A 12488-nucleotide genomic window follows, 5' to 3' on the forward strand; every position below is an offset into this window, starting at 1 on the left:
CAGCCCCGGTACAGCCCCGGTACACCCCGGGACAGCCCCGGGTCAGCCCCTGGACAGCCCCGGCACAGCCCTAAGACAGCCCCGGTACAGCCCAGGGACTGCCTCCGGACAGCCCCGGTGCAGCCCCGTGACAGCCCCGGGACAGCCACAGGACCCCCTCGGGTCAGCCCCAGTACTGCCCCGGGACAGCCCCGGGGCAGCACCGATACAACCCCGGTATAGCCCCGGGACAGCCCCAGAAACAGCCCCGGGACAGTCCCCGGCAGCCCCGGGTCAGTCCCAGTACAGCCCCGGGACAGCCCCGGTACATCCCCGGTACAGCCCGGGGACAGCCTCAGGACAACCCCAGTACAGCCCCGGGACAGCCCGGGAGCAGCCCCGGGAAAGCCACGGGACATCCCCGGGGCAGCACCGGGTCAGCCTCGGGATAGACCCGGGACAACCCCGATACAGCACCGGGACATCCCCGGGACAGCCACGGGACATCCCGGGGCTGCCCTGGGTCAGCCCCGGGACAGCCCCGGGATAGCCCCGGGGGAGCCCCGGGACAGCCTCAGTACATTACCGGTACAGCCCGGGTACAGCCTGAGGACAGCCCCGGGGCAGCCCCGGGACAGCAACAGGACACCCTCGGGTAGCCCCGGAAACAGCATCGGGACAGTCCCCGGGCAGCACCAGTACAGCCCCGGTATAGCCCCGGGACAGCCTCGGTATTTTGGGGGGTTTTTTTGGGTTTTTAGGATTTCTTAGGGTTGTTTAGGGGCTTTTACGGCTATTTAGGGTTTTTTAGTTTTTACGGTTTTTTAGGGTTTTTATGAGTTTTTAGGGTTTTTTGGGGGTTCTTTTAGGGTTTCTAGGGTTTTTTAGGATTCTTTAAAGGTTTTTAGAGATTTTTTGGGTTTTAAGTGTTTATTTGGGGTTTATTTAGGGTTTTTAGCATTTTTAAGGGTTTTAAGTGTTTTTAGGATTTATTTACGGTTTTCTGGGGGTTTAAGGGTTTTTTAGGGGTTTTAGGGCTTTTTAGGGTTTTTAGGTTTTTTTTTTCGGGTTTATTTAGGATTTATTTAGGGATTTTAAGGATTTTTAAGGGTTTTTAGGGTTTTTTAGGGTTTATTTTGGGTTTTTTTTAGGATTTTAATGGTTTTTTTCCTGTTTATTTAGGGTTTTTTTCTTAGGATTTTTAGGGGTTTTTAATTTATTTTTATGGTTTTTAGGGCTTTTTTATGGGGTTTTTGGCCTTTTTTTTAGGGTTTTTGGGGTTTTTTTTTTTTAAGTTTTTAGGGTTTCTAACGGTTTTTAGGGTTTTTTAGTGTTTATTTTGGGTTTTTTCTTGGTTTTTTTTTTTTCCAGATTTTAATGGTTTTTTAATGTTTATTTAGGGTTTTCGGGGGGTTTTTAGGGTTTTAGGGTATTTTAGCGTTTTTGTCGGCGTTTTAGGCTTTTTAAAATGGTTTTAGGGTTTTTAGGATTTCTTAGGGTTGTTTAGGATTTTTTAGGGTTTGTAGGGTTTTTTACGGCTATTTAGGGTTTTTAGAGTTTTTTAGTGTTTTTTAAAGTTTTTACGGGTTTTTAGGGTTTTTATGAGTTTTTAGGGTTTTTAGGGGTTTTTTGGGTTTTAAGTGTTTCTAGGGTTTATTTAGGGTTTTTTGCATTTTTAGGGGTTTTATGGATTTTTAGGGTTTATTCAGGATTTTAGGGTTTTTAAGTTTTTTTAGGGTTTATTTAGGATTTTTTTAGGGATATTAAGGATTTTTAAGGGTTTTTTTTAGGGTTTATTAGAGTTTTTAGGGTTTTTTTTATGGTTGTAGGACTTTTTAGGGGTTTTTAGGGTTTTATGGTTTTTTAGAGTTTCTTAGGGTTTTTAGGGTTTTTTCTGGTTTTTCAGGGTTTTTTGAGGTTTTTAGCTTTTTGTAGGGTTTTTAGGGTTCTTTAAGGATTTTTAAGGTTTTTAGGGATTTTTAGGGTATATTTAGGGTTTTTAGGGTTTTAGGGTTTATTTATGGTTTTTAGGGATTTTAAAGGTTTTTTAGGGTTTTTATAGTTTTTGGTTTATTTAGGATTTATTTTGGGTTTTTTTTGGGTTTTAAGGGTTTATTTACAGTTTTTAGGGTTTTATGGTTTTTTCGGGTTTTTAGGATTTTTTTTAGGATATTTTAGGGTTTTTAGCGTTTGTGTCGGCGTTTTTGGCTTTTTTTTAAATGTTTTTAGGGTTTTTTTGGAGATGTTTTAGGATTTTTAGGATTTCTTAGGGTTGTTTAGGGTTTTTTTGGGTTTTTACGCCTTTTTTAGGGTTTTAGGGTTTTTTGAGGTCTTTTTAGCTTTTTGTAGCATTTTTAGGGTTTATTTTGGGGGTTTATGGTTTTTTTAGAGTTTTAGCGTTTTTAGGGTTTTTCAGGGGGTTTTAGGGTTTTTTTGGGTTTTTGGGGGGTTTTAAGAGATTTTTAGGCTTTTTTAAATGTTTTTAGGTTTTTTAGGGGGTTTTTAGGATTTCTTAGGGTTGTTTAGGGTTTTTTACGGCTATTTAGGGTTTTTAGGGTTTTTTTTTTTTTTTTTTTTTTTTTTTTTTTTTTTTTTTTTTTTTTGGGGTTTTTTGGGGTTTTTGTGTTTTTTTTTTTTTTTTTTTTTTTTTTTTTTTTTTTTACAGTTTTTACGGGTTTTTAGGGTTTTATGAGTTTTTAGGATTTTTTGGGGGGTTCTTTTAGTGTTTCTAGGGTTTTTTAGGATTCTTTAAGGGTTTTTAGGGGTTTTCTGGTTTTAAGTGTTTTTTAGGGTCTATTTAGTGTTTCTATGTGACTTCCCCAAGTCCAAGCTTTCGAAAGACGGACAGAGGCATAAGATTGATGCTAGCTCCAAGATCACACAAGGCCTTCTCAAAGTGAGAATCTCCAATAGTACACGGAATAGTGAAACTCCCAGGATCTTTCAACTTTTGAGGCAACTTCCTTTGAAGGATAGCGCTACACTCTTCTGTTAGCTTGACGGTCTCAAAATCCTCCAACCTCCGCTTCTTTGCCATGACATCATTCATAAACTTGACATAATTAGGCATTTGTTCAAGTGCATCCACAAAGGGGATGTTGATATGGATCTTCTTAAAAATCTCTAAAAACTTCGAAAATTGAGCATCCAACTTCTTCTTCTTGAATCTTTGCGGATACGGGAGGGTAGGAGCAATGAGAGGAGGATTATCCAGAAAAGAGATTGACTTAGGCCTTGCACTTTCCTTCGGTTGCTCGGTTCCTACCTCTTCTTCCTTGGTTTTATCCTCTTGGGGCTTAGGAGCCTCAACTTCTTTCCCACTTCTCAAGGTGATAGCCTTGCAATGGTCTTTGGAATTAGGCTCCGTATCACTTGGGAACTTGCCAGATGATTGCCCCTTAACCGCATTGGCTAGTTGACCGATTTTCACCTCAAGAGACTTCATGGTTGCATTCATGTTGTTACAATGTGTCTCAATGTTGTCAAGTCTAGCCTCATCCTTGTTAAACCTCCCTCTAGTCTCAACAATGAAGGTACTCAACAAATCTTCCACAGAAGGTTTCTTTTCCACCACTTGTTGGTTGAAACCCGGAGGAGGTTGCAAAACATTCCTACTGTTGGCATAAGAGAAATTCTCATGGTTCCTCAAGCCAGGATGATAGTGGTTGGGCAATTGATTGGCCTATAGTTAAAGTTCCTATTGTTCACAAACTGAACCTGCTCCCGAGTGTACTCATCCTGTACAAAAAGTGTACTGGCACCTGCCACTGCCTCTCTGCTAGATGACGCTTCTCTGTTAGTCAATGCTGCAATCTGATTTGACAAAGCTGAAACCTGTGCTGACAATGAAGTTAACGGATCCTCCTCGTGAATACCAGCAGTTTTCTTCGGAATTGAACGCTCTGAAGGCCATTGATAGCTGTTGGTAGACATTTCTTCAAGCAAATTGTAGGCCTCTGGAATAGACTTTGCCATCAATGATCCACCTGCAGTGCTATCAACAATAGTCCTCGATTGGCCATTCAACCCATTATAGAACCTGTCAATCAGCATCCACTCATCATACCCATGCTGAGGACATTTTCTGAGCAAGTCCTTGAACCGTTCCCAAGCTTCATACAACGGCTCAAAGTCATTTTGGCAGAAAGATCCAATCTCACTCCGCAACTGGGATGCCTTAGATGGTGGGAAGAACTTTGCAAGAAACCTCTCAGTCATCTCTTCCCAAGTGCCAATACTCCCCGTCGGCAGTGACATCATCCACTGTCGAGCCTTGTCCCGAAGAGAGAATGGGAACAATTTCAACCTGATGGTGCCCTCAGTGACACCATTAATCTTTACCGTGTCAGCCGCTTCCAAGAGCATGCGTGTTATTTGATTTTAGTGCATCACATTCATTTGCATCATATGAATTTGCTGAGAAATTAAGTTATGCTAAAAATAGAATTGGTCAGACATTTAGGACTACCCTGTCTTCTGGAGAAATTCTATTGTCTGAATTTAGACTAGAACATGCACCAATAGTCGTAGCTGATAGGGAATTATATATAGATATAGTCGTATTAAAGATAATCGACTACGACGTCATCTTAGGAATGGATTTCTTGCAAAAATATCAAGCCACCATCGACTGTCACAATAGGAAAGTGGTTTTCTGACCCGATGGAGAAGAAATATTCGAGTATGTCGATCATTCTAAACGTACCCCCGAACGAATGATTAATGCAGTAAAAGGAAGGAGATTGCTTACTAATGGTTGCGAAGGATATCTAGTTCATATTGTGGATACAACAAAAACTGATAAGTTGTAACCAAAGGATGTGCCGATAGTCCAAAACTTTATGGAAGTCTTTCCAAAAGAATTTCTAGGATTGCCACCGGAACGTGAGATTTTGTTTAAAATCAAACTTTTACCTGGAACGACACCAATTTCTAAGGCTCCTTATAGAATGGCTCCGACAGAATTTAGGGAATTGAAAATGCAGCTGCAATCTGACCAAGTTATTCGCCTTAGGGAGCCCATGTTTTATTCATAAAGAAGAAAGATGGCTCATTAAGAATGTGCATTGACTATCATGAGCTCAATAAGGTCATGATAATGAATAAATATCCTCTGCCCAGGATTGATGACTTATTTGACCAACTCAAGGGGGCAGTGATATTCTCAAAGATTGATTTACGATCTAGATACCACCAATTGAAGATTAGAGAGCAAGATATATCAAAGACAGCTTTTAGAAAACCCTACGGACATTACGAGTTTCTTGTAATGTCGTTCGGACTAACTAATGCCCCAACAACTTTCATGGATTTAATGAACCGTGTTTTTAAGGAATACTTGGATAAGTTTGTCATCATTTTTATCGATGACATACTAATCTATTCGAGGAATCATAAGCAACGTGAAGAGCATTAAGAATTACTCTTCAAACACTAAAGATACATCAGTTGTATGCCAAAATCTCCAAGTGTGAATTTTGGCTCAATAAGGTTCATTTCTTGGGGCATGTAGTCTAAAAAGACGGTGTATTGGTGGATCCAGTGAAGATTGAAATAGTTAGTAACTGGTCTGCACTAAGAAACGTGACGAAAATCCATAGTTTCTTAGGTTTAGCTGGATATTTTAGGAGATTTGTAGAGAGATTCGTAAGACTAGTTGCACCACCTACTGCCCTCACGCGAAAAGAAAAGAAGTACGAATGGACTGAAAAGTGTGAGAAAAGTTTTCAAGAATTGAAACGAAAGCTAACTACTGCACCAAGCCTTACCATCCCAATTGATGGAGAAAAATTGGAAGGTAATTGTATATGCATCTTGACAACTGAAAAATCATGAGAGGAACTATCCTACTCATGATCTTGAATTGGCAGCAGTGGTTTTTGCTTTAAAGATATAGAGGCATTATTTATATGGCGTGCAATACCAGATTTTCACCAAAAGCCTCAAGTATTTTTTCACTCAGAAAGAACTCAATATGAGGCAACAAAGATGGTTGGAATTAGTAAAGGATAATGACTGTGAAATCCTTTACCACCCTGAAAAGGCCAATAGGGTAGCTGACGCTTTGAGTCACAAAATGACAGAATTAAGTCATATGTCATTTGACAAATTTCCAACACCTTTACGGAAGGATATCTGCTCGTTGGGATTAGAGCTAATTAAGGGTAAATTAGCCACTTTGCAAATACAACCATCTATTTTTGACAAGATGGTAGAAGCTCAACATAAGGATCCTACTCTTGACAAATATTGGAAAGAAGCTGAGGAAGGAAAAAAGATGGAATTCAAAGTCTCGGATAAGGGAATTCTCACATTTCGAGGAAGAATTTGTGTTCCAGAAGATGAAAATCTTAAGAAACAAATTCTTTCTGAAGCTCATAATACCCCTTATTCGATACATCCAGGAGCAACTAAGATGTATCAAGATCTAAAGCAACATTTTTGGTGGAAATGCATGAAGAATGACATAGTGGATTACGTTAGCCGTTGCTTAACGTGTCAAAAGATTAAAGCTAAGCATAAACGTCCAGCTGGGGAGCTGTAACCTATTGAGATTCCAGAATGGAAATGAGAGCATATAACCATGGATTTTGTGGTAGGTTATGATGCGATATGGGTAATTATCGATAGATTGACTAAATCTGTCCATTTTGTGCCCATAAAAGTGACATATACCTTAGAAAAGTTAGCAGAGTTATATGTCACTAATATTGTTAGGTTGCATGGGATACCCTTATCCATTATCTCGGATTAGGATCGGGATAGCCGTTTTACCTCAACATTCTGGAAGAGTGTACAAAAAGCCATGGGCTTAGAATGAAGATTTAGCATAGCTCTTCATCCTCAGACTAATGGACAATCTGAATGTACCATCCAAACTTTGGAAGATATGCATAGGGCATGTGTGATGGATTTTAAAGTAATATGGAATAAAAGACTACCACTGATTGAATTATCATATAACAACAGTTATCAAGCTTCAATTGGTATGACACCATATGAAGCCTTGTACGGAAGAACATGCAGATCTCCCATTCATTGGTATGAAAATGGGGAGAAACAATTACGTAAGATAGAATTCATTCAGGAGGCGATTGAATCCACTCAGAAAATCCATCAAAGAATGAAGATGGTACAAGACCTTAAGGAAAGCTATGCTGATAAGCGCAGAAGACCCTTAGAGTTTAATGAAGGGGATTCAGTCTTTTTGAAGATTGCACCCATGAAAGGTGTCATGTGTTTTGGCAAGAAAGGTAAATTGAGCCCGAGGTATATAGGACCTTTCCAGATTATTGAACGAATAGGTAAAGTAGCTTACTCACTCTCTTTACTACCTGAATTAGCTGAGGTACATGATGAATTTCTTGTTTCGATGTTAAAGAAGTATGTATCAGATCCATCCCATGTTATAGAACATTAACCAATTCAGATTCATGAAGACATGTCTTATGAGGAGCAACTGGTGCAGATTCTTGCACGAGAAGAGAAAAGCCTTTAGAATCGAAGTATTCCACTTGTTAAAAAAGTGGAAGAAGCAACATGAGAATGTGAAGATGAGATGAGAGAGAAGTACCCCATTTTGTTTTGATTTTCGAGGACAAAAATTTTTAAGGAGGGGTGATTGTCATGACCGGGAAATCTGTCGAAAGAATTATTGTATAAGATAAATTTCCTGGAATCCTTTGTATTGTTAATATGAACACTTTTATGATAAGTATTTGTTCATATTATTATGGAATAGCAAATTAAAAGCTAAAGCTCAGAAATTTCAGAGGTATGATGCAGTTACCGATTTTTGGGCTGTATTTAAGAAAAAGGCATAGAACACTATGTTAAACCCACAAGTGGGGAAACACATGAATGTTAAGTTTAAGAAATGAAAAAGAATTGAAAAACATCAATTCTAGGGTTTTAGAAACAATCAGAACGAAGAACATACCAAAAATGGGTTCGGAGGGCCGAACAGAGAAAATTGAGGTTTTCGACTGAATAGGGTTGACCAAGTTAAAATTTGAGGAACAGTCTGAGAAACGCAGGTAAAACGCGTACCAGATAGGAATTAAACTAAATCAAAATGAGATAGTTACTAGAAATGGATGGTTGAGATTAAAAGTGATTAATTGGATGAAGGGCTGAGATGGAGACATGTGGAAAGGAGGAGGTGGCCGGCCAACTTAAGGAAGAAGAAATGAAAAAGATATTTTTTGTGAAATTTTACAAAAAGGTCCTTAGAAAATGCCAAAATTATATTTTAGTCCCCCTACTTTTTGGTGTTTGTTTTTAAGAGATAAAAATACAACCAAATGCTCATTTTTCATGCCAAGAACCAGAGAGCATCAGCCAAAGAGAGGAGAAGAAAAAAAATTCACCCAAAGTGAGAAAAACGGGTTTAAATCGAAATTGACGAAACTACACCACTATAGTTCGCATCACTAAGGACTTCTCCTCATTTTATAAGGTAAATTTCAGTTTTCTTCTTAGTTTTTCTACCTTGGCTGCACGTTTAAGTATGGTAGAAAGCATGGAAAAAATTTGATGATGATTAAGCTTATGATTGTTAAATGTATTGAAAATCTAGTGATTAAAGGATGAATTCTTGGTTATTAGATTTTGTTTCTAGCAATTTTTGGTTATGGAGAATTGTTGTCAAAATTCGGATGAAACCTTAGAATTATGATGTTATTGATGATAAAATTGAATGAGAAAGAATGCGGTTTGTGTTTAAAGGTGGAAACAACAGATAAAACGAGCTATGGTTAGCGCGGGAAACAAGGAAAATTAGGTGGAACTTTGCCGAAATTTAGCTTGGGAATTTGACCTAAAACCAGTTTCATAAAGAATAGGAGGATTAAGATGTGTAAAGTAAGTTGTTTGGTGATCGGAGATGTATAGAAACCTAAAATGATTAAAATTATAAGTTTCGGACCAAAACTGAAAACTAGGTTATTGACCCAAAAATTGAATCCGGCGCTGTTTTAGGCTAGAAAACCAAGATAAAAGCTTAGTTTCATTTAGTGACAAACCATGTTAAAGGAAAGTTCAGTCTGAATAACTTTTGTGAAATAATGTTTTCTCAAAAATGACCCCAGATATCAGTTTCAGGTTGATTTTTAAAACAGGTCCAAAATGTGATTTAAGATAAAAAGTGCACGGGCTTGGTGCACATTGATGATATAGGTGATGGTAATCGTAGATGAAATTGTAGATCTCCTTAAGGAATATAGAAATGACACATGCACTTTAAGAAAATAACATTTACAAAACCACGAATTCGGATCAAATTGTTTTTCAATTACTGATGTTAGATTGTAAATCTAATGATCGGGAAATAGGTGATCAAGGAAGCAAGGTTTTTGGAGGCTCAAAAGTCGTGACCTTAGCCAAACTCCTATGAGTACAATAGTTTTTCTATGTCTATACCACAAACAAGATTATTTCCTTGTGTTGCACAAAATTGTGCATATGATGATTTCATTGTACGTCACTAAGTGAAAGATGTTTCTGAAACTTGTTTGTTGCTTTGAATATGCCTATGGACTTGTATTAGCAATAAAATTTTAATCTGCAATAAAGTCAAAGTCAACAAAAGTCAAACATTTGAATAAAGTCCAATTTCATATGAAATTAGTAAAAATGCTCAAAGATGTACCATGATAACTGAAATTACTGTCATTTTTAGAAAAGATGACAGTAAGATGATAAGATTAAAATTATTGTCATAATATGAAATTATGACAGTAAGATGATGAGTAAATAAACATAGCGAACGATAAGAAGTAAATAATACTGTTTGTACTGGCCTTCGCAAGGAAATGTTATCATGATTATGAATGAAATGAAACCGTGAGTGAGTTAGTTTAGTTAGCTACCCTACTGGTTTTGCGGGCAATAGTACAATAGGATGTGGCCCATAAGTAGTAAAAGCTATGAAAAATGAATGACACAAAAATGAAAGATGTCAAGAAGTATGAAATGAAAGAAAAGAGAGCCTAATACAAAAGAAAAGAAAGCATTATATGATGAACACTTTGAATGTTTAGGAAGCGTGCTAGGACGTATGATATGAATGCATATATGGGTATGCATTACTGATTGGTATTTATTGTGAACCGTTGTTACTTGTCGAGCGAAAGCTCATCCTATTTGTTCGTGTTGTAGGAAGCTTGGGTAAGACACCGGATCCCTGAAACCTCTTTGCTGGGCGTGCTGAAAAGGATGAAGTAGTGGGATGTGGGCAAGTGGGTAATGGATACATCACGTGTTTTGGAAACACTGCTAAGCCTTATGTATATAAAGTAAATATGGTTTTATGAATGTAGACGAATTATGTTATGAAAGTAAAGTATACGAGACAATGAGGCTATCATAGCAACCTCAAGTCACAATGTATATTTAATGTATCCAAAATGCTATTATATTAATGACATATGAATTTTAATGGTATGCGAATGATAGGTTAAATACATGACCACGATTAAGGAGAACAAGTTCAAGGTTTTAAAAGAAAAGTTGAAAATGTTTTCAAGATAGTAATTTTTGATTTTTGAGTTTTATAAAAATCATTGAATAAAGTTTTATTATGCCAAATATTATTATTATCAATTTTACTATTAAAGGAAAAAATAGCCTGAATTTTTAAAAAGTTGTAATTAAAAAGTAGTAAAAAATTAAAAATGAGCTAAGTATGAACGTAGAAATGATGACCGAAAGTTAAGGGTCATCGCTTGGGTTGACCAACGATGAGGTCAGATGGCCATTGAGGGGTAGCAGTGTTTGAATAAGATTGAATCTGTTTTTTTTTTTTTTTCTAAAATTTCATAGATCTGAGTTTTGGAGATGTTTGAATGAAACGAAGAAAGTTTAATCGAAGTAGGTGGTTTCTTCACTGACGGAGAAGGTGACAGCTTCGGCTGAAAATTTGCCGAGTTCGGCCTAGAATAGTGAAAAGATTGAGACTTGGGAACACGAGATTTGATTCCACTTAAATTTAGATTCCTCCATTGAAGAAAACAAAACGTGACTTTCAAAGCATTCTTTTTCTTTTTTATTTTCATTCTTCCTGATTTGAATCGCCATAAAGTCGCCATAGGAAGTTGTTTCTAATGGAAATTTGTTGGGTTGTCTTAAGAGCTTGTTCTTTTGCAAGTATTCTTGAGTTAAGTTTTTGAGTTGAGTTTGAGTTGAGTTTGAGTTATAACTTGAGTTGAAGTTGTAACTTGAGTTTGCGTTTGGTTGTGTATACTTGAGTTATGTTTTGAGTTAATAATTTTTTTGAGCTTGTGTTTGTTTGTGATAAAACTTGAGTTGTGAATAGTGGATATCATTTTTTTTCCTTTAACAATTTTATTCAATTCTTTTACAATTTTTTTATTTTCTGACTTTATTATGTTTTATTGTAATAAATTACTTGTAATTACAAAAATAAAAAAATAATAAAAATAACAAGTAGAAGATCAGTTTTCATTTTAATCAAGTTCAAAAAGACAACAATAAATACGTAATTAAGTTAAAAAAGACAACAATGAACGAGGGCTATTAGCGTGCACGACGGTGACGGTACACTGCCCACATTGTATGCGCCCTTGCATCCCTTAAAGCATTCATGTCCACTTCTGCATTAGAATCCAATGGTTGACCCTCATGGTTAGTATTGTCGTTAATGTCCTCATCAACATTCAGTGGATCAATGTCTGCAACCGGAATGCCATCTTGTGAGTATTGGTCCAATAGCTTGTCCCCATTACGGTACATATGAATAAAATTATGTATTATAGCACACGCTACTGGAATCATAACTTGTTTGGTCATGGGGTAACGATTAATGGTTCTCAAAATACGAAATCTAGCCTTCCACACACCAAATGTTCTTTCAATGACATTACGCAGTGAGGAGTGGGTGTAGTTAAAAGGCTCACGTTCGCTGTGGAATCCTCTTTCACGGCGAGCCCTATACTCTTACAAGTGGTATGTTGTCCCCCGATATGGTGCCATGAAGCATCTATTGTTAGCGTACCCCGAGTCGACGAGGTAAAATTTTCCTACACTTATACGTATATTAATTAACAAATAAGCATACGGATGAAGTATTTAAAATGTCAGTGTACATATAAGAAATCATTGTAGGCTGACCTAGTGGCGGTGTCAGAAATCTTTTGTTTGCGGATTCTAAGGCGGCAGCCAGTACTCGCGCATCGTGTACGGAACCCTCCTATCCAGATAACATGTACGTAAATTTCATATCAAAAGTGCACACGGCAAGCACATTAAGTGAAAAAAACCCTTCCTATTTCTGTAAAGTTCAGCAGTTTCACGAGGGGGAACACATGGGACGTGAGTACCGTCAAGTGCTCCAACACAATCCTTCATAGTTTACAAGAGTTATGTTGGTTATATTAAACAACGTAATAATTTTTAGAAAGCATTATAAACCGCATTAAAATTTAGATGTGGCTAATTAATGTAGATTACCGAACTTACATCGAACCACGGCGAGTATTTGTTTCCACTTG

The 12488-nt window shown here is 37.5% G+C and overlaps 1 protein-coding gene across 1 annotated transcript; it reads right to left on the reverse strand.

Annotated features, from left to right (window-relative positions):
• Positions 1–2785: 2785 nt before the first annotated feature.
• Positions 2786–4344, reverse strand: LOC112094091. The gene is made up of 2 exons (XM_024174169.1): positions 3692–4344; positions 2786–3593 (listed from the first exon to the last, which is right to left on the reverse strand). Exons 1-2 carry the CDS (start codon positions 4342–4344, stop codon positions 2786–2788), a joined length of 1461 nt encoding a protein of 486 aa, XP_024029937.1.
• Between the last annotated feature and the right edge of the window lie 8144 nt (positions 4345–12488).

Source organism: Morus notabilis, unplaced genomic scaffold (genome assembly GCF_000414095.1).
Source record: "Morus notabilis unplaced genomic scaffold, ASM41409v2 Scaffold616, whole genome shotgun sequence".
Classification (NCBI taxonomy): domain Eukaryota; kingdom Viridiplantae; phylum Streptophyta; class Magnoliopsida; order Rosales; family Moraceae; genus Morus; species Morus notabilis.

Coding starts and splice junctions, on each gene's coding strand:
- LOC112094091 (XM_024174169.1), bottom strand. CDS start 4,344: ATGCTCTTGGAAGCGGCTGACACGGTAAAGATTAATGGTGTCACTGAG. Junction 3,594..3,691: donor TACACTCGGGAGCAGGTTCA/GTTTGTGAACAA, acceptor TTATGCCAACAG/TAGGAATGTTTTGCAACCTC.